General features: G+C 43.4%; 1 protein-coding gene across 1 annotated transcript in view; it reads right to left on the reverse strand.

Annotated features, from left to right (window-relative positions):
• The window catches only part of syne2b (spectrin repeat containing, nuclear envelope 2b), a 181926-nt gene that overhangs the window by 121457 nt on the left and 33216 nt on the right, over positions 1 to 27253 (reverse strand). Inside the window, exons 15-40 of the mRNA XM_079527437.1 lie at positions 27184 to 27253; positions 26657 to 26753; positions 25860 to 26059; positions 25558 to 25722; positions 24600 to 24740; positions 24045 to 24146; positions 23355 to 23528; positions 22435 to 22593; positions 15277 to 18732; positions 14269 to 14403; positions 12055 to 12245; positions 11422 to 11503; positions 10907 to 11007; positions 10376 to 10496; positions 9624 to 9920; positions 8578 to 9173; positions 7663 to 7818; positions 6891 to 7041; positions 6391 to 6549; positions 5449 to 5616; positions 5094 to 5195; positions 4642 to 4842; positions 4021 to 4228; positions 2591 to 2703; positions 2223 to 2425; positions 435 to 542 (exon numbers count right to left, since the gene is read on the reverse strand). The exon at positions 27184 to 27253 is cut by the window's right edge and continues 99 nt beyond it. Of these exons, the coding sequence (XP_079383563.1) occupies positions 435 to 542; positions 2223 to 2425; positions 2591 to 2703; positions 4021 to 4228; positions 4642 to 4842; positions 5094 to 5195; positions 5449 to 5616; positions 6391 to 6549; positions 6891 to 7041; positions 7663 to 7818; positions 8578 to 9173; positions 9624 to 9920; positions 10376 to 10496; positions 10907 to 11007; positions 11422 to 11503; positions 12055 to 12245; positions 14269 to 14403; positions 15277 to 18732; positions 22435 to 22593; positions 23355 to 23528; positions 24045 to 24146; positions 24600 to 24740; positions 25558 to 25722; positions 25860 to 26059; positions 26657 to 26753; positions 27184 to 27253 (7656 nt within the window). The remainder of the gene's footprint in view (positions 1 to 434; positions 543 to 2222; positions 2426 to 2590; positions 2704 to 4020; positions 4229 to 4641; positions 4843 to 5093; positions 5196 to 5448; positions 5617 to 6390; positions 6550 to 6890; positions 7042 to 7662; positions 7819 to 8577; positions 9174 to 9623; positions 9921 to 10375; positions 10497 to 10906; positions 11008 to 11421; positions 11504 to 12054; positions 12246 to 14268; positions 14404 to 15276; positions 18733 to 22434; positions 22594 to 23354; positions 23529 to 24044; positions 24147 to 24599; positions 24741 to 25557; positions 25723 to 25859; positions 26060 to 26656; positions 26754 to 27183) is intronic.

Consider the following 27253-nt stretch of genomic DNA (forward strand, 5'->3'; position numbering starts at 1 on the left):
CCTACTGTCATACAACGTGTCCCATCTCGTCAAATTTATGCATCCTTTTTTTGTTGTGGTACACTTAGTAAGGACCTTACTGCCATGCCTCTGGGAAATGGAAATAGACTATATCATAACCCTCCATTACAGTTATGAATGACTTACTTCACTAGGTACTTTTGGTAATGCCGTTATGATAACAGTATTGCATATTGTTTAACATACTGTATCTGTCCCCAGCTCCATATACACCTTCAGCTAACCTCAGATTAGATATCATCGGTGCCTTGACTCTGTCAATGTGTCTCTGATCCAGTACCACCATTTCTAATATAGTATTAATCATGAACGATCACTTGAAGTCAAGTATGATGATGGTCTCCTGGGGGTCTTTATTGTGAGGTGACTGAATATAAAATAAAAAGCATTATGATAACAGTACACAATATTACCTTTCATTGTGAAGGTCTTTGACAAATCGGATGACTTGGTTTGATTCAGGTGACTGTTTCTCTTTGGTCTGGAGCCAATCACGGAACTTCTCATACTGCTCCTGCAGACTGGAGAGTGCAACACACAACGTTGAAATTATATTTGATGAGCAAGTTACTGTTTCAGCAAAATGTGTAGCCAATGCCACATTCCCATCATATAATCAAGAGGTTGGCCAGGATGTATTACGGTAGCATTATATTCATTGAGAGCATACAGAATTTCAGTTCTGAATATTAACCAATTGAACCGTATATGAAGGATATGGAGATAGGAGGTTTCTGCCCGACAGCAAGGATGTAGTATACTGTAGCATACTATACTGACTGGGGTCCCCCATGGGTCTAAACATGGTCCGCTCCCTTTTACTGTAGCATACTATACTGACTGGGGTCCCCCATGGGTCTAAACATGGTCCCCTCCCTTTTACTGTAGCATACTATACTGACTGGGGTCCCCCATGGGTCTAAACATGGTCCCCTCCCTTTTACTGTAGCATACTATACTGACTGGGGTCCCCCATGGGTCTAAACATGGTCCCCTCCCTTTTACTGTAGCATACTATACTGACTGGGGTCCCCCATGGGTCTAAACATGGTCCCCTCCCTTTTACTGTAGCATACTATACTGACTGGGGTCCCCCATGGGTCTAAACATGGTCCCCTCCCTTTTACTGTAGCATACTATACTGACTGGGGTCCCCCATGGGTCTAAACATGGTCCCCTCCCTTTTACTGTAGCATACTATACTGACTGGGGTCCCCCATGGGTCTAAACATGGTCCGCTCCCTTTTACTGTAGCATACTATACTGACTGGGGTCCCCCATGGGTCTAAACATGGTCCGCTCCCTTTTACTGTAGCATACTATACTGACTGGGGTCCCCCATGGGTCTAAACATGGTCCCCTCCCTTTTACTGTAGCATACTATACTGACTGGGGTCCCCCATGGGTCTAAACATGGTCCGCTCCCTTTTACTGTAGCATACTATACTGACTGGGGTCCCCCATGGGTCTAAACATGGTCCCCTCCCTTTTACTGTAGCATACTATACTGACTGGGGTCCCCCATGGGTCTAAACATGGTCCCCTCCCTTTTACTGTAGCATACTATACTGACTGGGGTCCCCCATGGGTCTAAACATGGTCCCCTCCCTTTTACTGTAGCATACTATACTGACTGGGGTCCCCCATGGGTCTAAACATGGTCCCCTCCCTTTACTATACTGACTGGGGTCCCCCATGGGTCTAAACATGGTCCGCTCCCTTTTACTGTAGCATACTATACTGACTGGGGTCCCCCATGGGTCTAAACATGGATGTAGTATACTGTAGCATACTATACTGACTGGGGTCCCCCATGGGTCTAAACATGGATGTAGTATACTGTAGCATACTATACTGACTGGGGTCCCCCATGGGTCTAAACATGGATGTAGTATACTGTAGCATACTATACTGACTGGGGTCCCCCATGGGTCTAAACATGGATGTAGTATACTGTAGCATACTATACTGACTGGGGTCCCCCATGGGTCTAAACATGGTCCGCTCCCTTTTTCCCTCGACACTACATTTCTTTGCAAAACTATAGCATATCTACACACTCACACTACATCCATTATTTTCACCTAATGTTTGCCTATTATGACATGTTCAGAATAGGGACGTTATGGTTCATGTGGTTAATCACTTATTTGCTTGTTCTTCCAGTCTTGCAGTGAAAGAACAGGAACAGGTAAGGTTACCTGTTTATGGCACCAAGGGTAGCCTCCATCTGCTTCTGTCTGTTCTGACAGTGAGTTCTGAAGGTGGCCACCTCATCCCCCTGCTCCTTCAGCCAGGAGAGGAGCTGAGACAGTGACTGAGGAGGGACCTGTCCTCCGGCTCTCTCCAGGTGCTCCCTCAGCTGCTCCAGGCGCTTCTCTCCATCCTTGGATGCCAGGAAACCCTTAGTGCACAGAAACCAGAGGACTCGTTTATACTTCAGACGATCCTTTCAACCAGAAAGGAAAGGAGTCAAAGGACCCATAGTGGAAGAAAGTGTCATCACTTTCATAACCCCGATTAATTTATTAATTATCCACATTATACATCCTTCCATCCATCCACTTACAGTCAGTCTCTGGAGGGAAGTGGCCACATCTTCTCTGCTTTCAGGATTCTCAAAGCATTCGTTGACGGATAGCTGTATATCCTGGAACCACTCCTCAAATGATTGGCTGTCATCTGACAGAGAGACAGAAGAGACGTTTACCGAGAGAAATACCAGGCAGAAACTACTCTGAAATGTCTGTGACATTTTCAAATCCAGAAAATGGGTGTTTATCATGTGGCTCTTTGTCTGACAGAGGTAAAGACAAAAAGAAAAAAAATCTCCAGGTGGCATTTTCAAAAGCATGAAACATACTGCATTTTAGTGTTGGTTCATTCTAGCATTCACACAGCGTCTGGATCCAAGAAAGACAAAGGGATCATTAGTGGAGCCATTTTCAACCGCTTGAAAAAATAAAGAAATCCTCATGTCATCCTGGCTCTCGCTCCTGCTGTCAGATAATAATGATGAAGGTTGAGAGACTGAAACATGACAGTTACATAAAGTGTCCACTTTAGCACGTCTTCCCTTTTTTTTTGCTTTACTTTGATTTATCCTGCATTTTTTCTTTAGTTGTTTTGAGTAAGGACTTTACTTTCTCCTACTGTACATTAGTTTCTATTTTAATTGACAGTACAGTGGAGAGACAGCAAAGGGACAGTGAAGAGGGAGAATGATATGTGAGTTGAAGTTATTTCAATCTGGTTGCATATGAAAAACAAAATGTCCGTGTTGCTATTGGCCTTTTGAATAACATTATATAATTCTATGTTTCTTGTCTCGTGTTTGTGTGTTGATTGGTGTGTGTATTTACTGTTGGCTGTGCAACAAATTACAATTTAGGCATTTAGCAGACGCTCTTAATCCAGAGCGATTTACATTAGGCAGGAACAAAAGTATGGGAATACATCACATATATAAAATGCATTTATCAAGAAACATGCGTAAGCTAAGAACGTAACTAGAACATATCTATATAATGACACTATACATATTAACTATACATATATACTATGCTATGCTATACATATGTACTATGATGTGCTATGACTATATACAATGCAATTATTGTGCTGTCTACATGACATGCTATAAGTCTGTTTCAAATGCTATCTAAGTCTAAAAAGTGCTATCTAAGGGGGTAGGATAAGTGCTATGGGCCATGATGGAGTCTGAAAAGGTGGGTCTTCAGACTACGGCGGAAGATTGGGAGTGATGCTGCAATTACCCCTCGGGGATAATAAAGACAACTCTTGATTGTGATTACGCGTTACACAACACACATTCCTGGACCCACCATGCTTTCTCTTGGAAATAATCTTAAAATAAAGGCCAACTTGGTTGTCCTGTCATTTCTGTTTTATATATCAATCTGTCAGATGCATTATACCTTAAATATGATATAGAGCTTTCCCTTGTAAAAAATAAATAAATGAGAATCTAACTCTGACCTGTTATGACTTTGACCAGGCCTTTCTCTGCTTCCACTCTCTTCAGGCGGATGCTGTCCTTGGTGTGCGAGATGGTCTCTCTGAGCCTGGTACAGTCAATAGACAGAACCTCCACCACCTGAGGACTAGCCACACTGGACACCAACCCCACCTCCTTCAACACAGCCTCTGCCCGCTCCTCCTGCGCCCCCAGATCATCACACAGATGCTGTTGGAGGGGAAACAATGTAAGATATGTACAGTCAAAGTTTATTTCGGTTGTACTGGCGATACTGTTGTGGATGAGACATAAACCAGTGAATATAGTACAAATGGCACTGCAGCTGTAGAGAAAGGTATTTGCATCCCTGTTTTGAGCAAAATAATTAATAAAATGTTTGTGTTGGAGATCTGCTATTTTTTGCCATTTGTTGTACGACAAATTATATAGGGCTTAAAAAGTGGATAATTCTGCTCTGCTTTGTTCTATTACAGTGTATTTCTTCATTAATTACAATCTACGAAAAACCCAGAATTGATGAAGAAGGTGATAAAGACAAAAAAAGAGGGGGAACCATCCATGAATGCAACATATTCAGTAACAACTAAACATTTAGCAGCATAAAGAGCTACTAACTGCACCTGTATGGTGGCGTTGGCCTTGGGATCTGACATGTTGATCTGGCTGATAGAGACCTGGGTCTTCTCTATGGCCACCTGGCACTCTGCTATCTGCTCTGACAGATGTTTCTTCACAGCGATTAACTCCTCAAACACATCTGTACTGTCAGCATACAGCTCCTTCACCTGCTCCATCCTCTTCTTCAGCTGGGTCTCCATCACCTGAGGAGGAAGTTGGGAAGATTACGTTCAGACTATGACTTTGCCACTGATGTATTGTGCCATTAGTTATATGAAAGTTATATGCTTGGTGAATTTTGGCAGTGGATCATTCAATGGGCAGACAGATGAAGTGACAAACACACACCTTTATCATTATTCTAGATTAGCAGTGGAGCGAGAACGCTCCACTGCTAATCCTCTATCTATGCAATATGGACACAACATTGAGAAAACCCGTTCCAGATATTCACCTGTAGCTCTAGTGGAGCCTCCTGGCTTTGCAGCATCTCCTGGATCTCCATGGACTTCTTATGGAAGTGTTCAATGTTCTCCTCATGAGAATGGATCTCATCCTGATAAAAATAAAAATAAAAATAAAAAAGGGTCAAGGAAAATTGTTACAGCTTAAAGCCCAGTCCACACTAAGGATTTGCAATGCAACCGCTTGCAGCAGAATCCCTGGGCTTATCCCTGGTGTGGACTGGGTTTTCTGGATTTTATAGGTTTAAGGTAAATCAGACAACCTCATCTTCAACTTTTCTCTTTACCATAATTCAGGAAAATAGAGAATGGAAGCAAAAATATATGTAAGTATGTGTATCTTACTCTCATGGTGAGGACTTGCTCTTGGCTGTGGAAGGGGTGGCCCTCTGCGAACAGGGCCAGTTTGGCTCCAGCCCAGACATCCACCTCTCCACCCAACATCAACTGTTTCTCCCACAGCTCCAGGCCTACCTTCAGGTTGTCCATGTACGAGTCTGTCTTCTCCGTTACCTGGTATACCAAGAAAACAGATGCAGATACAGTCAAGTCCGGATGCAGATAAAGTATGTTTAGTTCTGTTAAGTTTACATTAACAGATTCTGTTCTGTCCAGCTGGGGTTGGATCATATTATTCATTCAACTCAGACTGGCACAGTGCATTTCAGCTCAGGTCCAACATGCATCCAGTTTAGTTAATGGGCTGGATCTGTTATTTAAAAATCACACCCGTGTGAAGTGAGGGGCGCTCTTATCATTATGTAACATCATCTCATGAACAACTGAATTTATGTGATTGGTTAGCCGATTTGCTCGTCTACATACAGTATGGCGTAAATTTTCCCTTCATTGTCAATAGCATTTAATGTTTGTGTTGCCACAAATTTACGTCATATTTGAGGCTTCAAAAGACATGCCCCTCAAAAAAAAAATGAAAATGTTCAAGATTTTGAACATCGACATCGGTTTCTTCACATGAATATAGTCTTATGAATTGAATTTGAATTTAAATGTAATTATTATTATCATTATCACTATTATAACCATACTTTAAAAAACACTGCTGCAGGGGTTATAACCGCTTTCATGCTGAGACTCAAATGAGAACTTTTGCATCTTATCACGGAAACCCAGAATTATCAAAGATTACAACAACTACTACAATGTTGTGAACCACATATAATTGTCCAATGAATTATGTGTGAAGTATTTGGTGATCTTGGCCCACAGCTGGACAGAATGATGTTGCATTAGACTAAATATAACCCTAATGGTTGGAGGTCGTACATCCAGCCAGCTGTCCATCACCACATCAGCCTCAGCTTCAAACGGAGTCTCGCTACAGTCAGGGATCTTCTTGAGGTGGGACTGTAGCTGTCTGCAAACACCTCTCATCTCATCCATTCGCTCCCCGAGGCCACTCAAGTCCTCCTTAATATCATGGACCTAGGCACAGTAACAAACACAACCAGACAAACACATACACAATGTGCACATGCACAAGCACACAATATTAATTTTATTACAGTGTGTTCCTGCCATCTAGTGGCAGAATGATGAGAACATGTGATGTGTACAGCAATATTCTTTCACTCCAGAAAGTCAAAATCCACAGTTTACCACGATTTGCAAGAAACCACACCCATCAGTGGAGATGACAGCAAAACTCACTTGAGAAACTGCCACCCTATCAGCTTTAAGAGCGAACATATAACTCCACCATCAACATCGACTCAGAAAATGAGTCAAGTTTAAATCAACACTACTGTATGTGATATGAATGTCACCTTGGCTATAAGTCGTTGCAGGTTCTCCTTGCCCATGTAGGATGCCTGCTCACTGGTGGTCTGCTCGGCTTTCTGCATGGTGTTACTAAGGTAACTACGGCAACCCTGGAACTTCTTCAGGAGCTCCATCAAGACACTGCACTGTTCCTGTCTGCAACAGACGCAAGTATAACGATACTGAATAAAATATGATCAAAGTAAGAAAAGGTGACACTTTTCTCTGTCCAGTCTTTTAACCAATGAACACCCTGAGGCCGATTCTACAAATGCCTTAAAATGCCTAAATCCCAACAGTTTTCTGAAAAACCTACGTTGCTCAGGCAGAAACCTCTTATCTCAATATTATTAATGTCATACTTGATCATACTACAGCATCACACAAAAGCATCAAAAGTAGAAGATTCACAAGCTTGAAACAGGGTGTGAAGCAATGCGATTCAAGCTTGTAGATCTTCTACTTTTGCTACTCTTGAATTGAAAAGTAAGTTTTGGACATATGAGGTTTCCACCCGACGATATATACTGTAGCTAAAATCTAAAATGACACGGATGCTTTCCCTGTCTTAACCCATTCTGGGTGGGAACCCCTTTTGGTGTTTTACCCCCTCAGGCCGGGAACCCATTTTGGGGTTCTGTACAGTATGTACAGTATTCAAAAATGTAAAGAAATTGATGCTGCTATATCAATATTTAGGTCAGGATTTAGAGGCGTTTTTAGAATCGGCCTCAGGCCTATTAAGGAGTCCTGACAGTAACGCCAGCCTTCCAGTACCTGTCAGCCACAGCTCTCTGCGTCTCCTCCCACTGAGTCTCCACCTCCTTCAGGGGGTTCTCGCCTCCTTCTGGTGTCGTCTGCGCCTCCTGGAGGCTCTGCATCTCAGAGCGCTGCGCCTGCAGCTGGGCCTCCAGATCTGACAGTGCTCGGAGCCTGGGGAACACAGGGGTATTGTTGACATAAATGAAGCATTGCGGTAGTTCATGCAGAACATGGGAGTCATAGGCCCCCAGCCCCAGGTGTAATAATCAGCTGTCAGTCTGCTCATTGAATAAGCGCTTCTACTGTAATTAGCCATTTCTACACACCAATCACAGCCCATTCTCACAACAAGGCACCCATTTATATATACACTTGATCTCTGCCACACCAGTGTTGCCCTTGGCATGAGAATGTTTGAGAACCACTGCTCTGCACTGAATGCATTCTCATAGTGTGTTAAGAATATCTTGGGTTTAATGGAAGACCAACACATCAGGAATTTAACTGTGCTTGATATGTGTGAATAATACTACTGGTTAAGAAAACATAACTGTTTATGTGAATATTATTAAAATGTATTTATCTCAGATGTCAGACTGTTTTTGGTTACAACAAGGTTTTTTCCACAGCCCCTAACTCATGAACCAATGGTCTTCTTTTTCTCTCTGTGTTAAAAGAGACACGTGCCTCTGACTCCCACAAGTAGCTTTGTTTACATCCTGGACACATCAAACCTGTGTAACAGATAAAATGTAGTTCCACTTGCAGTACCTGTGTTTTGATATTCTCAACCTCGTTTGTCGCCAGCCTACAGTACAGTGCCAGTGATTGTGAACGTGAATAAATGGCTGCAGACAGACAGACAGACAGACAGACAGACAGACCAGGCAGACCAGACAGACAGACAGACAGACAGACAGATGCACACACCTCTGCTGTACAGCAGGCATGGTGGGCTCCTTCAACCCCTGCTTCTCAGCATTCTCCTGGATCTTCCTCAGCTCTCCCAGCAGGGTCCTTTTCCTCAGCCCCAGAGACCTGCTCTGTGTCTCCTTCTGGACACTCTGCTGCTGGGTAGCCAGCCCGGCGTCCACCTCCCCCAGCCTCCGTACCAGGGCAGCCACCATGTCCAGACAGGAGGCCGGGGAACCGTCCCTGGTCACCGTTAGCCTGGCTCCCTGGAGGAGGAGATCCAGCTGTGGGGCTTTGTCTCTGAGGCTATCTGTGCTTTGCCTGATGAGGGTCAACTTAGAGCGACAGTCCTGCAGTACAGTGGGGTCGCTGCAGGGGGCAGCCTGCACCCCAGAGATGTCCTGGTCCACAGTGCGCAGGGACATAAGGAAGCGGTCGAGGGCACGGGCGGCTGCCTCGCTCTTGCGGACCTGCTGGCGGAGCTGGTCCAAGCTGGTCCTGTGGGTCTCCACCTCACGGATCAGAGGAGCACTGTCACGAGGGTCAAGGTCGCTGGACTCGGAGTCCAGGCGGGACAACTGGTCCAGTTCACTTTGGATGCCGCCTTCCAGTTCCTATAAGAGGATAAACGTATTATTATTATGCATTTTTCTACCCCTTTTTCTTTTTTGCTACTGGCCAGTGTCCGATTGTGGAGCCCCCACCAAGAGGATGTAGAGCCTTTGTCCTACTCCCTGCTGACAGGTGCCGCCCCAGACCATAGGAGTGCATGCAATGACAATTATCACCCTCCCTGCCCGGCAAACCTCCCCAGGCCAATTGTGTTCGTATAGATAAGACAAAGTATACACTGCAGTGTGTAACTTTTTAATTAGTGTCAAAATGTTTTTAGTTTGTTTTAGTTGGTCCAACTTGTTCTGGATACTGTGATCTAATTGCTGTCAGAAAAAAAACAAAGAACTGAAGAAATATATTATGCTGAAAATGTTTCAGCAAAATAATAGCTTTGACAGAGCTGTTCCAGCCACTGGAAATTAACAACAGAGAAGACAAACCACACTGACCTTAATATCAGTGAGGATGTTGGTACTAGCCAGGGTAAAGTTGGTAACATCTTTGGGCTGACGGAGGTACCGGTCCAGTCTGTCTGTGAAGTCCACCATGTGGTTTTCTGTGGAGTCGATCTGTCTGAGGGCGGCACCCAGGGAGCTGCCTCTCCTCTGGAGGTCACCCTGCTGGCCCCGCCACTGCTCCTTGAGCTCCGCCCTGTCCTGCTCCAGCCCCTCCTTCCCAGCCTGGGAACGCTGGGAGCACTGGTTATTGAAGTCCGAACAAAGGGCCTCAGTCTCCTGGCGCAGGAACTGTGAGGGGAAGGGAAGACAGTGATCTCGAGAAGGTGCCGTCACAACCCAATATCATTGTACAAGCTGCTGTGAATGCGTCTTATTTCAAGTGCAGATTAAAAACACAACACAAAGCCATGTTTGTGAAGGTTATGTAAAAAATGTCATGGTGAAAGTTAGTACAACCAAAAATAACTAAATATATACAATTATAATGTATACATTCACAATGCAATAATTAGAGCATTCGGTCAGCCGCTGATATCTTGTATAATCTGATTTAGATTTTGTAGAGACTTGAGTGTAGCTTTATCTAAATTTGATATCCTGTTACTTAAAGGTCCTATTGTTCCAATATCGCTTCAGGGATTAACAGTTAGTCATATCTTGTGCTGTCATGATAAACTGCAATGCAATGCTTCTTAAGTACAGTAGTTGTAGGCTAAATATAATTATATAGCACTGTACAGTACCTGTATTTCCTGCAGCCGTGTGTGCAGTCCTTTGAGAGAGAGAGAGTCGTTGGAGACATCCTGGATGCTCTGTTCATTTTTTGCCAACTGGGCTTGTAGGGCCTTCTTAGAGTTCTCGAATCTGGGAATGCATCAGTTAAGAAGTCGATGAAGGATTTTTACTGTTTTGATGCATCATATATTTTGCCTGGTTTAGTTCATAATGTCATTTGTGGTCCTGTGGATGATGACCCAATGCAAAATGGCATTGTAGTTGCCTGTTTATTTGTGTTAACATGAAATAACAATACAAAATGTTACTACACTGAAGTGAAGCTTGAACAGTAGTAAAACAGTAACTGTATGTACTTTTGAAATAGTATTTACACACATCATATTCCGTCTCAAAAATGATATAAAAAAATCTATTAAAACAACATACTGTACATAGTAATTGTAACGACAATTATAGCATCTCTTCTTTTTCTCAGACATATTTGCTTACCGACATTACAAAATAATTTGTAACAATAATCAGAAAAAAAAGTCTACCTTTCCAAAGCCTCCTTTCTGGCCAGATCTTCCTCTAGAGAAGGCTGCTTTTCAATCACCCTTTTTTCCACAAAAGATTTCTTCACAATCACTTGCTGTACCTGATAAACAGAGTAAAAACCAAATAGTGACAGCTTAATAACAAACCTTTGTGGCTGTAATGGGCAACTCCCATGTGTGCATGTGTTGTGAACTGAATGTATGTGCTACTGCAGGAATTAGAGAGAATGTTTTCTCTGAAAAGCCCTTGAATGCGCTCAAATACACGCACACACGCACAGTCGCACACAGTCGCACACAGTCGCACACGCAGACACACACGCACACACACACACACACACACACACACACACACACACACACACACACACACACACACACACACACACACACACACACACACACACACACACACACACACACACACACACACACACACACACACACACACACACACACAGAGAGAGAGAGAGAGAGAGAGAGAGAGAGAGAGAGAGAGAGAATATAACTGGCACCTCAGATGAAACTTGATGTTTGTCACTTGACATTGTGGGTTCTTGCTGCTGGGTCAGGTCTTGACTGTGTTCAACAGGAACCCTGGGGAAGAAAATGGAGAAGAAAAATAAAAGATTAAATATATGACCACTGGGCTTCTTCTCTCTTTTGCATGTAAAAGCAGGGGTAGCTATAGGAGGGAAAAAAGGATTGGGCCAAGGACAGAGCCCTGGAGGACCCCAGACAACAAAGTACTGTATAGTATAATATACTAAACCATGTTATGGTTTAATTAATGGTACTCTTGCTTGGTTTGCTGATGAATCTCATGCAAAGTGATGCCTTTACTCAGAAAACAACTGCAACCAACCAAAAACAAGACAAATAGTACTACTGTACAGTGAAGTAGAGTCCGTGGGGGCCAGGGGGCCTCGGCCCCCATGAGGAATTGGACCAGGGGGCGGGCCCCCATGACGATTATAAAAACATTTCGTCTCTGCTACTGTATCTCCATTCTCCACAATGGAAAAGTTATTAAGTTACAAGCTAAGCAAAACTATGTTGCACTTACACCAAACCAAATAAAATGTACACAAAACTAAATCAAGTAAAACTACACCAAACTAAACATCACACTAAGGTAAGCCTCTCACCCAGCATCAGAAGGTGGCATTTCGTCCCCACTGAACTGCCGCTGGATGGCAGCCAGTCTCTTCTCACACTCTCTGAGTTGAGCCTGGGCCAGGCGGTGTGCGTCTTCCGGGCTCAATGTGTCACACAGTTCCTTTAGGTTCTGGAGGTGCTGTCCAGCCTGGGCTAAGCTGCCCTCCACTGAGAAACAAGCCTGGTAACCATGACAAAACATATAATAGTTTATAGCACGTTTTTTCTTATGAGTTGAATCATCTGCCCTACGAAGGCAGATGAAGTGTAGGGTAAGCAGAGCAAGGAGCACAACTAAAATGGTGTAATTGACTGATCAATATGAATTAACGTTTAAAAAAAATACACTGAAAAACATGAGGGGTGGGAGGGAAAATATCCATTATTCATTATGGGAAGAAAACAAGAATTTAAGGGTACAGTAAATCCAACCCACATGGCAACACATCAGCAGCCGACAGAAGTGGGCCTTCCTTTCTTTTTTGGAATTTTCATGCTTTATTCAAATAGTGTTCAGAGGAGCGAGACAGGAAAACAAGGAAAGAGAGAGATGGACATGCAGCAAAGAGCCTCAAGTCCGAATCGATCTCAGACATCCCAAATAAACCATTACTGTATATTTTGTTTTATATACAGTATCATATGTTGTTATTTGTTTCTCCCACAGAGAGCATGTCAATTAATGTAACATGATTCAAAACAATTTTTAAGCTAACATGATTATCGAGTTTTTGAAATGAATTTGAACACAAACTGTGTGTGTCTCAAACTGAGGGCAGCTGCCTGTTGCCTGCCTTGTTGGTAACAGGATAGGTGGGCAATAGGGACAGGGCAGCACCTCCATGTAAAATTGACAATTTTGTCCAAAATGTTTTTAAATTTTTTATATACTGTATATTTTTAAGTAAAGTATACATGATTAGAACATTCAACGATTAAGGTCTAATCTACTACTATTGCTACAAAACTATATCCAGTCATTTTGGGGCATAAACAAGAAGTTGAAGGATAAACTTATTTAGTCTGAAATGATGTAACATGCATGTTCACATCATGTATAATTTAAATTAATAAAGACCAAAACAGCAAATTTTACATTGAGGTGCCCAGATGTCCCTAGTGCCCAGTCTGCCCATCTATCCCGTATCTGCCTCGCGGTGTGATTAGCTACCGTCAAAGGCTGCCTTAAAAATTGGTCACATGAAGGAACTTTAGCATGAAACATTTTGCTTATTATGAACTACTTATGCGGCTCTGACGCTGTCTTGCCTTTGATGGCTGTCTTTGTAGGCAGCATTTTCAACCAACCAATTTGAGTCACAGCCTCTGATATACTGTAACAAAAATCAAGTAATGTGGTCAAACAAGAAGTCCTGACCTCGTAAAATCCTGCTTCCAGTGAGGACATCTGCTCTAAAATAAATTAATCAATACATACACCAGAAGCAAATAATTGTGTTTACCAATTAAGTCCCATTGAGACAATCTCCACGAAAGCATAGAAGAAGAAGTGAGAAAAACAGAAATTATGAATGCAAAGAGCTAGCTTTGTCCCTGTTCACCATAAAGCATGTTACGATATGAATCCAAAAGGCTGGCTGCATTCCGGTCCACCTTAGCATGCCTGCTAACCAGCACGAGGGACGGAGCTACAGGTACCTGTACCTGTATTTCAGCTGCAAATCTGGTGCTTAAGTGTGCCTCGCACTGCAAAACAGCCGTAATAAATTCTTTCGTCTTTTGTTCAAACTTTAACTGTAGCGAAAAGGCTGCGAGGTCAGCTCTCACAGCCTGGGTGATAAAAAAATAGATAAATAAAACATTAAATAATAGGACATGTTAGAACACATAATAAGATGATGTATTACAAACCGTAAGCAACACATGCCAGCTCAATTACCTGACACATTCCATCTGAAGAAAAATACTGAGTAAGGCACAACATGCCGTTGCACATTAATTACACAATTACTTTAAGACATGTACAGACATAAGTCAGAAACATTCAATAAAAAGATACTCAGTTGTCTCCATGCCCTGCCGCTACTCTTTCACACAATCAATTTAGAATAAAGCTGGGTCTCTCTTGTACTAGGGACTTGTACTTGGTTTTAATGTAATGTATTACATTTTAGATTCAGCCATTACTAAAAAATATCCCATGTACAGTTACATGAACCCTGCCAGTTAAAGGCTTAGATTACCTCCCACTGTGTGCTGACAGACTGGGTGAAGAACTCCATGTCTCTGAGTTGGAATGGGGTGCAAAAGGCCTCCATGCCCTCAGCTGCCCTGAGGAACTCCTCAAGTAGATCAGGGTCAAGAGCCCTCAGAGTCTCCTGGGAAAGAAGCAGTGACAGAACGAATGAGCAGATCTCCTCCCAGGCACAAGAGCAGTTGGAGTTTAAAATGAAAAAGGATTTTGTGACTGAGATGTCTTTATTTTGTATGTGTATGCTGGGAGCTATTATTTGCTATTTGTAGGTTTTTTTCAAAGACTTGGTAATAATAAAAAAAAAAAAACATCTCTGACTTTGGTTATTAAGGTCCCTCTGAGAAAACCCTCTGCAAAAAATAAAACTGCACAGTGTGCTTCTCTCCTTGGAAATTAAAAGAGCACTTCACACATTTTCAACCTTATCTTTGTATAATTGGTCCTCACTAAATCTCATTATGCCTACACCTGCAGTGCCTAGCAATGACATCATCGATGGGTATTACAAACCAATAGAAACTACAGCCTTTCTCTTCCAGGAAGGTTAGCATACTGAAATAGCCATTGTTCTTGCAGCAATAAATACATATAAAGTTAAGTTACTAATGTCTACCCATGATGCCACTGGTAGGCAGGTTTCTGAACTGTCCACAGCCCTCTTCTGAGACACTGAGTGAGTAGACAGAATTGGTGCCATCTAATGAGCACTAGAGGACTGAGGACTAATGAATTGTATGATGATAGGTTGAAAGTTGGTGAAGTGGTCCTTTAAGGCAAATTCATACTGAATTGAACAAATGTGTCATACAAAAATAATTACATACTTTTTTCAGTTTAAGGTATGGTAGGTTCTGAAATGGTTGTCCAATGATTGTTGATTGTCCGTTAATAGGACCACTATTACTAATGACTAATGTGCAAAGCTGAGTTCTAAAGATGGAAAGTTATGTTATTGTTGAAGCTTATTGGAAAAATAAACACTGATAATCACGTTTACCTCTTTAACAGATGCTTGTTCAGAAGAGATGCACTTTTCTTTGAAGACATTAATAGCTTCCAGAATGTGCTGCTGCAGACAGTGCTTGGCTTCCTCAAAACCGTTCCTGGCCAGAGCCTGGGCCTCAGCATAGGCCTCTGTGTAGGCCTGAGGAGGGGCCTGGACCAGAGCCTGAGGGTTGATACGAAGCTCTGGGGACTCAGGGGTGGTCTGCAAGACATGAGGCTGGAGTGGTTGGGGCTTGGGCTGTGCTTGGGGTTGATGCCTTGCTTGTGGGGGTGATTGCGGTTTAGCTTGCGGTTTAGCTTGCGGTGTAGCCTGCGTTTTGGATTGTGCTGCTTGAGTCATTGGTGTGGGAGGTAATTGGGCTTGGGTGTTGGATGGTGGAGGTGACTGAGCTTTGGCCATTGGTGGGGGAAGTGACATGGCTTGGTTCTGGGCTGGTGGAGGTGACTGTGCTTGGGTCTTTGGTGGGAGAGGGGTCTGGGTTTGTGTCTGGGCTGGTGGAGGTGACTGTGCTTGGGTCATTGGTGGGAGAGGGGGCTGTATTTGTGTCTGGGCAGGTGGAGGTGACGGTACTTGGGTCTTTGGTGGGAGAGGGGGCTGGGTTTGTGTGTGGGCTGGTGGAGGTGACTCTACTTGGGTCTTTGGTGGGAGAGGGGTCTGGGTTTGTGTATGGGCTGGTGGAGGTGACGGTACTTGGGTCTTTGGTGGGAGAGGGTGCTGGGCTTGTGTCTGGGCTAGTGGAGGTGACTGGGCCTGGGTCCTGGATAGTGTAGTTGACTGAACCTGGATCTTGGCCGGTGGAGGTGATTGAGGCTGTTTTGGTTGTGGTGGCACCTGAGCCTGAGGTTTGGGTTGCGGACATGGCTGGACCTGAGCAGTTTGTGGGGTAGACTGGTGAGACTGAGGCGTGGGCTGAGGCTGAAGATGAGGCTGAGGTTGGTACTGTGCTTGTGAAGAAGATTGGGGATGAGGTTGGCGTTGCGGCTGTGGTTGAGATGGTGGATAGGGTTGGATATGAGGCTGAGGATAAGGCTGAGGATACTGTTGGGGCGAGGCTTGTGGCTGATTCTGAACCCAAGATTGTTGCACAACCTGGCCTTGCTGCATCTGAGTCAGATTATAAGCCTGTGTCTGAGGCTGTTGCTGCATGGGTCTCTGGGGCCTCATCTGGGCCTGTGGATGAGCCCATGGCTGGGCCTGTGCTTGCGACTGAGGTTGATTGTATGGTGCTCCCGGAGGAAGATATCTAAGGGGTCCTTGCTGAGGTACTTGTTGTGGCCCAGCTGGTCTCCATTGCTGTGGTGAAGCTTGGCTAGGTGGATAAGCTTGTGCTGGTGGAGTCTGACCCAAAGGCTGAGGAAAGGCTTGTGGAAGAGGCTGCCTTTGCTGGGGGTAAGCCTCATGGTTGGGGCCCCACTGCTGGGGTGGAGTCTGGGCATGGGGGTAACCCTGGGGGTAAGGATGGGGCTGAGTTGGAGCCTGTGGTTGGTGAGGCTGCATGGGGGAGGAGGCTCCAACTACTTGAGACCAACTCTGCGGCTGGCCATGGGTTTGAGGCTGGGCCATAGTTTGGGCATGGGTTTGTACCTGAGGCCTAGACTGGGCATGCATTTGCTGCTGGACCATAGGCTGACCTTGCATTTGTGGCTGAGCCATGGGTTGACCATGTGTTTGTGGCTGGGCCATTGGAGTGGGGGACTGGGCTGACATAGGTATTGGGGACCTCACTGGGGACCATGATTGAGGATGACTACGTAGCTGGATGTGGGACGGCAGCGGAGGTTGAATCTGGGCCTGGAGTTGAGCTTGGGCATGGGCCTGCATAGGTGAGGACGAGCTGACCTGAGACCATGTCTGTACTTGAGCTTGGAGCTGAGCCTGGGGCTGACTAGGAGACTGACATGTGGCTGGAATCCATGTATGAGGTTGAAGCTGAGGCTGGGATTGTGTCTTCACAGGCAACTGAGGCTGTGTATGTGCCTGTATCTGTATCTGTGGTTGCGATTGTTGCTGGGATTGTTGTTTTTGCTGTTGTTGCTGCTGTACCTGAAGCTGTTTTTGCTGTTGAATTTGCTGTTGTTTTTGTTGTTCCATTTGTTGCTGTTCTTTTTGTTGTTGTATTTGTTGCATCCGTTGAACCTGTTGTTGTTGTTGTTGTTGTTCCTGCTGCTGTTGAATGTGTTGTTGCTGCTGAATGTGGTGTTGTTGCTGCTGTTGAATCTGTTTTTGTTGTTGTTGTTGTTGTTGCTGCTGCTGTTGAATCTGTATTTGTTGTTGTTGCTGCTGCTGTTGAATCTGTATTTGTTGTTGCTGCTGCTGCTGTTGAATCTGTATTTGTTGTTGCTGCTGCTGCTGTTGAATCTGTTTTTGTTGTTGCTGCTGAATGTGTTGTTGCTGCTGCTGAATACGTTGTTGTTGTTGTTGTTGTGGTAGTGGTGGTGAAGCCACAGCTCCTTTCGGCTGAGTGTGGCTAGGTGCTGGAGTACAAATCTGGACTGGAATAGGAGACTGAACCGGGCTAGGAGACTGGATAGTGATAGGAGACAGAACCGGACTAGGGGACTGGATTGGACTAGGTGACTGGATCGTAACAGGAGACATAACGGGACTAGGTGACTGAATTGGACTAGGAGACGGCACTGTGTGAGAAGCGGCCTGATGTGGCACTTTCATCTGCAGCCAGGGACGATTTTTCCTGCCTTGAGCTTTTCTGCTCTGAAGATCCTGGGGGCTAAAAGGCCTCTTCTGTGAAGGTGGTTCCTGAAGTTTCTGCTTCAGCTGCTGCTGCTGTAGTTGCTGCCCATGTTGCAGTTCTGTCTGTCTATGTTCTTCTTGTTGCCGTAGTTCTCTTTGTCTCTGTTCTTGCTGCTGTAGTTCTCTTTGTCTCTGTTCTTGCTGCTGTAGTTCTCTTTGTCTCTGTTCTTGCTGCTGTAGTTCTCTCTGTCTCTGCTCTTGTTGTTGCTGTAGTTCTCTTTGCCTCTGCTCTTGTTGCTGTAGTTCTCTTTGCCTCTGCTCTTGTTGCTGTAGTTCTCTTTGCCTCTGCTCTTGTTGCTGTAGTTCTCTTTGCCTCTGCTCTTGTTGCTGTAGTTCTCTCTGTCTCTGTTCTTGCTGATGTGGTGGCGGAGGTGGTTTCTGTGAGACCTGTGTTTGACCATTATTCTTGGCTTCTGGTGGTGATTGAGGCCGGGTCTGGGTAACAGCCTGCGCATACGAATACGGCATGGGTGGAGAGCTCATTTTTTCCTCTCTGTATTCCTGCACCACTATCTTTGGCACCAGAGACTCCTGTTGTTTTACTGTCTGCTGGGTGGATGAGGAAGGGTCTGCTGGATGTCCAGGAACCTGTTCACCCGCCTGTATGAAGATCTTGGGTGGAGGAGGCTGTTCCTCTGGAGGGCTTCTACTTCTGTCTCTCCTGGCTCCCAAGCTACTCAGCAGGCCTACCGTTTCCTATAACAGGACCAGGGTGCAAAGTGTAATAATGAACAATCAGGTAGTAAAAGAGTGACAGTCATCCCTTTATTCATAGTGTTAGGCAATCTACTGAGGAGAAATATGCCAAGATCAGTCTAGTTGAGATGCAGGAACTGAATATATTCAAAAGAGAGTACATAGCTAGGCGGGAAATTGATGTGATAGTTCAGTTGGTGATGAAAGCATGAAATTCGGCACAGATGACCTTCATATGACCCTAATTGATAATCAACCTCGGGCCACGCAGAATTCCACCATTTTTCAAGATGGCCGCCAGTTTGCAATTGGACCTATACGTTTTGGACTATATCACTTTGCTAGGGCTGTAAATCTTTGATTTCACCATCATTTTGATATAAGAGAAGATCAAAATAACTTTAGGTTTCAATATGGCGGCATGTTTTCCAATATGGCTGCCAATAAACTGCATAAATGTACATCTGCTCATGGTTAATGCACAGTTGGTGATAGAAACATGACATTTGGCACAGATCACCTTCATGACACCCTAATTCATAATCAACCTTGGGCCATGCAGAATTCCTAAATTTGTCAAGATGGCCGCCAGTTTTAAAAATGGCTGCAACTGGACCTATATTTTGGACTATAGCACTTTGCTGAGGCTGAATCTTTGATTTCCACCTAAGGGAATATGTCCTGGAGGTATTTCTACCAAGTAAGATACAAAATAACATTAAGTTCCAATATGGTGGCATGTTTTCCAATATGGCTGCCGATAAATTGCATAACTGTACATCTGTTCATGGTTAATCCACAGTTGGTGATACAAGTATGACATTTGGCACAGATTACCTTTATACCACCCTAATTGGTAATCAACCTCGGGCCACGCATAATTCCTCCATTTTACAAGATGGTCGCCAGTTTTTGCCAGTTGAAATGGCTTCAACTGGGCCTACGTTTTTGACTTTATCCTTTGAGGGGCTGTATTTTTTTATTTCCCCCTCATTTTGATATAAGAGAACATGTTCTGGAGGCATTTCTACCAAGTAAGATCAGAAATAACATTAGGTTCCAATATGGCGTCATGTTTTCCAGTATTGCTGCCGATAAATGATTATGGTTAATCCACATGATTTTATAACATGAGCTCCAACACCACATGTGCTTAAATAATAATTGTATTAATAATTACCATACACAGGATCCATTTAGGTTTTCAATGACCTAGGTTCAAATAGCGTGGCATATTTTGAAATATGGTCACCATCACCATACACAAACTTAGATCCGATAAAGCTTGGTGAAGGTTTTTGGCACATCTTTGCAGCTTGGTATGCAGTTATGGCTTTGTGCAGATTCTTAGTTTTGTCTGTCTTGTTACAGGTCATTCAAAAGCTACCAAATCACTTTAAAATGTGGCGCAAATGGGCAGATGTTACTTTTAAGGCTGCTGCGAGTGAATTTAGCCGAAGATACTTTACACTTCTCTTCTGATATTAACTTCCTTTTTCTTTCCAATTTTGATGTTTTTAACTGTTACCATGAGTCTTGGTATGTAGCTTTGTTCAATTGTCAACTGAATTCCATCATCAAGTTGCCTGGGGTCAAAAATAATTGGCATGCAATTCATTTTGTAAAAACAACTTTGTTAGTTCAATCACTGTGTTTTGTTATGGCCGCGTTGCGTCGTGTGAGGGCTTCGGAGGCAGCCAATCATGACTAGGTTGCTACTACGCGATTTGCTACACAAGTCTCATATAGCTTAAGCGGCATTTCAGAGTATGTGGTCAGACTGGGAGTCTGACCACATACATTGGCTTTAATAGGGGCAGTCAATCATGACTAGGTCACTAAAATAAAATGAGCTGTTGTATGCCAGGTTTCCACCTGGCAAAAAATACACTACAATAATTATGGGATACAACTGGGCTGGCCTCAGTAACATCACTATCCTACCCCCAGTCTGATCATTCATCCAATGCTATGTATTTCCTATATGATCTGTACACCTTCCGAAAGACTAAACCCCTGTCTTCCTTGGCTCGGCTCTCCCGCGCTGGCACATCATGTCAATTCAGGTGCAGCTGTTTAACTTTAATTTGGGGCAAGCTAAACAGCATTTAGGAAACTAGAAAATGTATTAGCATTGAACCCCATGCTGAGTATCACAGCTATAGTGTCAACCAGTGTACCCTGGTACTGCAATAACACAATAAAAACTTGTCAATTGGGCTTTTGGGCGTTTGAAAACCTGTCAGGCATCTTCCCAAATTGAGGAATTCTGCATGGCACGAGGTTGATTACCAATTAGGGTGGTTTAAAGGCGATCTGTGCCATATTTCATGCTTGTATCCGGTCTGTGTATTATCCATGAGCAGATGTACATTCATGCAATTTATCGGCAGCCATATTGGAAAACATGTCACCATATTGGAACCTAAGGTTATTTCTGATCTTACTTTGTAGAAATACCCCCTGAACATATTCTCTTATATCAAAATGAGGGGGGGGAAAAAAATATTACAGTCTCAGCAAAAGGATATAGTCCAAAACATAGGCCCAGTTGAAGCCATTTCAACTGGTGAAACCTGGTGGCCATCTTGGAAAATTGAGGAATTATGCATGGCCCGAGGTTGATTACCAATTAGGGTGGTATAAAGGTCTGTGCCAAATGTCATGCTTGTATCACCAACTGTGGATTAACCATGAGCCATGAATCATGAGTAGTACAGTTATGCAATTTATCGGCAGCCATATTGGAAAACATGCCACCATATTGGAACTTAATGTAATTTTGTTATCTTACCTGGTAGAAATACCTCCAGAACATATTCTCTTATATCAAAATTAGGGGGAAATCAAAGATTCAGCCCCAGCAAAGTGATATCATCCAAAACGTAGGTCCAGTTGCAGCGATTTTGAAAACTGGTGGCCATCTTGAAAAATGTAGGAATTCTGCATTGCCCAAGGTTGATTATGAATTAGGGTGTCATAAAGGTGATCTGTGCCAAATGTCATGTTTGTATCACCAACTGTGCATTAACCATAAGAAGATGTACATTTATACAGTTTATTGGCAGCCATATTGGAAAACATGGCACCATATTGGAACCTAATGTTACTTTTTATATCGTACTTGGTATAAATACCTCCAGAACATATTCTCTTATATCAAATTGAGGGGAAATAAAATATTTACAGCCCCAGCAAAGTCATATAGTCCAAAAACGTATGTACAGTTGCAGCCATTTTTAAAACTGGCTGGCCACCTTGAAAAAATTGGAATTCTGCGTGGCCGGAGGTTGATTATCGATTAGGGTCATATGAAGGTCATCTGTGCCAAATTTCATGCTTTCATCACCAACTGAACTATCATGTATTGAAAACAGCTATTTCCCGCCTAGCTAACAGTGCTGAAGGCTGGTTCTCATCTCGTGCAAAGCACAAAACTAAGGTGTGCCACCAACCATTATAGTTAACTGATGGAAAGCACGGGTTATAATATACATATTTTTGAGTGGTGCAAACCACTCCAACAACTGGCTTTGTACCCGTGTACCCGTGTTCGTTCGTACCAAAAAAACGAGCATGGTTGCTATGGTTAGCAACCAAAAAAACGAGCATGGTTGCTATGGTTAGTATGTGACGTCACTGACATAGCTGACCTTGCACCACTCAGTTCACACGGGTGTGATTTTTTAAAAGACTACTAGCCTGTGACTGAGCCATGGCGGCCCGTACTCGATCCTGCATGGCAGTAGCATGGAGGTACTGGATGGGAGACGTCTTCTGGCTCGTCATCACCATCATCTGCAGGTCCTGCTCCTCTGTCACCACCAGACCCTCCAGTTGCAGACCTCTCGATATCAGTTCCTGTGGCAGAAGAGGAAAGATCCTTAGCACTTGTGCTTTCGCTTAGGGGTGGGACGATTTACATCAATACGATCTCCATACCTAGGGTAGGGTGCCAAGTCAATTCCATTTATATTGCGATTCTTAATTATATTGCGATTCAATGATTGATGCGATTTGATATGACGATTTTTTGTTTTGTTTAAACAATTAAACAATATACCGGTAAACCATGAAAAGTTTAATCATACATTTCAATGCAGCCAGATAACATCAGTCAGTCTTTCTGACAAAAGGAAGAATTGATTCAGAACTTTAAAATCGATAAAAAACAATCGTGGCATTAAATCGCGATATTTGAGTGAATCAAAGAGTGCGGCAGAGTACAGACAGTCTGTCTCTAGACTAGGCCCATATCAAGGCCCATTATTTATTCTCATTTGAGTCATAGACCACCATTTGATGAGATTTAGCCTCTCAAGACCGAAAAATAAAGACTATTTTGAATAAAGACAATTCCATGCTGTATTGATGTTGGTACCATAGGAGAGATAACAGGCAAACAATCAAAATAAGAATTATTTTACATTCTATAATGTAGACTTCTTGTAAATTAAATAATGCAGAAGTCTAACAATAATATGATGTAATGTTAACCATCTAATAAGGGTCCATTTGTTTACCGCCTCTCCATCATTTAGTTGGGGACCACCTGGAACCCCCTCAAGGAGGACTGGTGGTCCCCGGACCACTGATTTGAGACCCACTGGACTAGAGCATACCCTGGCTCGTGGGTCCTGTCCCCTCTGTCTTCGTTCTGCAGCTTTGAGGTACGGATAGAGCTCCCTGGCTTCAGCCTCCCAGTGGAGGAGCTCAGCCAGACGACTCTCCAGACATGACACACTGTGCTGCAGCTCTGTACACACCTGCTCGGACTCCAACAGTGTCTGCATCACCTAGAGAAATAATACATGCGTAGAATACAAATGTGTAAATTATGGTTGTTTGGGTGGCAGGCACTTTGGCTTCACACTTTGTTGTCATTTTAGACAGGCACAGTTGTCTTACAGTGGCGATTCTGGGCAATACAAATCTCCTAGTGGGCGTTCCTGCTGTTTTTACGGTATGTAATGTAAACGTATCACCGTTCCAGGTGGACGGTAAACAAAGCAACACAAGAACAATGCCGTCCATCGTCTGTCCATAGCAGGCGAAGAAACTATCGCCTCTTCGCCTGCTATCGCCAGTAGTTGCTGGGTCCCATAGGCAAATATGCTAACTTCCGGAAAATATGCTAGGCTGTTAAAACGTACCGTAATCCTCATTACTTTTCATTAATAAAAAGTTTAAAAAAGAAAAAAAGAAGGCAACGAACAGAACAGAGCTCGGGTAAGCTGGATGTCCCCTCTATAGTTTGATCTATAATATGGTTATTATAGACAGAAGTAAGAAGAGAATAGATGTGTCTCTACCTCAGGCATTGCCAACTTCAGCTTGTGTAACTGGTCTGCTGAACATTCTGGGGAAGGATACATGGCATCCAGGTCCACTTCCTTCACCTTCCTCATCATGAACTAGACAGCAGAGTCATGGAAAGTCAGTGGAAATCACAGACTTTGCCAGAGATATGCATGTACGGTATATCAATTATTCAATGTATACACATGCATGCACAGACAGACAGACAGACAGACAGACAGACAGACAGACAGACAGACAGACAGACAGACAGACAGACAGACAGACAGACAGACAGACAGACAGGCAGGCAGGCAGGCAGGCAGGCAGGCAGGCAGGCAGGCAGACAGACAGACAGACAGACAGACAGACAGACAGACAGACAGACAGACAGACAGACAGACAGACAGACAGACAGACAGACAGACAGACAGACAGATAGACAGATTGATGTATGTATCCTTTATAACCCTCTTGGTCCCAATCCCAAGTGTTCTGATTACCATAGACATTAAAGTAATATTTAACTTATCCGAATGTAGTAAAAGCTCCACAGCTGTAAAATGCACCTGTATTCTCTTCCTGTAGGTGCGCAGGGGTCCTGACATGGCCTCTAAAGGCTCCGTGAGGATTTGAGTAGCTTCTCTGATCAGAGCCTGTGGGTCCTGAGGTCTTGTATCAGCTCCTTCATTGGGCTCAGCCACAACATCCTGGGGGAGCACAAGACAAGAGTACATTTTTAAAATACCACTACACTACATCCATTTAAGAAACATCACTTGAAATTCAATCATCAGTTACTGATAACATGGAGGAATGAATGTTTGGTATTTATATTTTCTTTATATTGTATCATGGACAGTACAATGAAATAAAACATTTTTGCAAGTTTATTTGTATCCACTAAGAGGCCAAGAACTTACCCCACTAGTCTTCTACAATAATCATATATGCCAATAATCTTATGTACTGTATACAGTACATAAGATGTATTATATAATCTTTTAATAATTGCATCCACAAACAAAAACAAGGTGGAGCACTGGAGGCTCATCCCTTAATTACGAGTAGCCGTGAGAGTAATTTTAAACAAAATTACTCTCACGGTTTGTGTTCAGCTGTTTTGTGTATGCCTCCCAGATGGGTGGGGTTTTCCACAGAGGCCAACACAAGGAGTGCCATAAGATTTGTCAATCACAGCAGAGTTAATCTTTTAATCTCTTGAACAGATTAAACAACAATGTACTGTAAAAATAAGAGCAGTGGACATGTACAGCCAGCCTTGCATGTCTAGAAGACTGGGCCTGGCCATATACTTTCTTTACCACTTTTTCCAAATACGAAACACCCACAGATCTTTAAAGAACAGACCATAATACAACCTGAAAAATACAGTCTATTATTGTCCAAATGTGAAATTTGTGAAAGCTGCTGGGTTGTCACAGCACCTCAAACTATTCTTATCTTACAGTACATGGCAATAAAGTGTTCAGTAAAGCGATTAGAGGGAAGATGGACTTGACTTACAAGTGTGGTTCTCTTTACAAACTCAGCCCAGTGCATGTTGAGCCTACGTAGCTCCTCAGACAGGTTCCTGCTGGTTTGGGGGTCTGTGACTTCAACCAGGAAGCTCCCAACCTCCTTGAGATGAGCATGGCGGGAGCTCCACTCAGATGTAATGTTAGATGATACCTGGACAACACAGTGGATAAGCCAGTGTTATTACGGTAAAAGAGAAGCTATTCAGTGTACTCAGTGTGTCTGTGTGTCTGCGTGCGTGCGTGCGTGCGTGCGTGCGTGCGTGCGTGCGTGCGTATGCATGTGTGTACCTCAGGTCTCTGTCCACGGTTGTGTGTAGCAGTGCCCTGCTCCAGCCAGGCCTGCAGAGAGCTGACACAGTCGCTGTAGGAATCCCAGGCAGACAGAACTCTACCCATAGTGCTTTTCACTGCAGTCACTCCCTCCAGAACCAGAGTTGTCTCTTCCTCCAGCTCTCTCACCTGGCTACTGACATGGCTGTAGTCTGCAGCTGTACAGACACAGACACATTTGTATCAGCATATGTATCTAAGTTTGTAACCATAATTTGATTACTACTATGAACATTACTATATGTTAATCTTTTGAAAGATCACCTGGCACATCCGTCTGTATCGATTATTTTATCTATCCATCACCAGTATTAAAGGTGCTGTAACTACTTTGTTTTTTGGTAAAAAAACAAAACCTTATTTTTGTTAAAATATTATATTTATCTATATTCTGAGAGTAAGCATTGCTGTTTAGTCAACACTTCACGAGTTTAAATTTGTTCTTGTTTATTCTGTATCCTGTATAAGGTTGAAATTGGTATCCTGACTGACCTGAAATATTAATTTGTGTTAACTAAAGTGAAGAGAGACAGGAGATCCCTGTTACTGAACAAACACTTGATAGCAATGGTTAATATGGGAATATCAATATAGAGCTATTTAACACATATTTTAAAAACATATCACTTACACCCCCTTTAACATCCCAGTCCTCAAGAGTGAGCAATTTTGTGTCTTTTTCAAGTGAATTAGATAAGAATGAAGAAGGTTTAACTGGAGAGCCTGTGTTGTCTACCAGTCTAAACTGCACCTACCCAGAGCAGATTTACTGGTGTATTTCTCAGAGATCAGTTTTAGTCTATGGAGAGCTGACTCCAACAGGGAGGGGAGTTCCTGTTTATCCACAAGCTCCTGTAACAAAATCAGACAAGATATGGCAGACATACAGAGAAGTGGAATCACAGCTTACACATATCTGGTAATGATGGGGTAGAGTATATGTGCAGTCTACCATGGCTGGATTGTACTCTTGCATCATCATACTGGAGTGTGTGTCATACTCCAGTGTGAGTCTGTTGCTTCTAGATATGCTGTACCTTGACTTGAACTTAACAGCAGCTACTTAACTTATCCACTTCACACAGTGGTCAAATGAGTTCTACTGCAAAATACAACACCTTCATACACTAGCAAATAAGAATCACAATTTCAAACAAATCCAGGAGCTCAAAACATATTGTCTTCTTGACACCAACACTACACAGACGGGACACAACATGGGACTTACACTACCTAACATACTATATGACCTTTTCATGTCTGAAACGGTTTCTCAACTTACATGCCACTCTTGCAGCAGGACCCGCACCGCCTCCTGGGAGATGTAAGGTCTCTTCCAGACACGGAGCTTG

Source organism: Electrona antarctica, assembly GCF_951216825.1.
Source record: "Electrona antarctica genome assembly, chromosome: 18".
Classification (NCBI taxonomy): domain Eukaryota; kingdom Metazoa; phylum Chordata; class Actinopteri; order Myctophiformes; family Myctophidae; genus Electrona; species Electrona antarctica.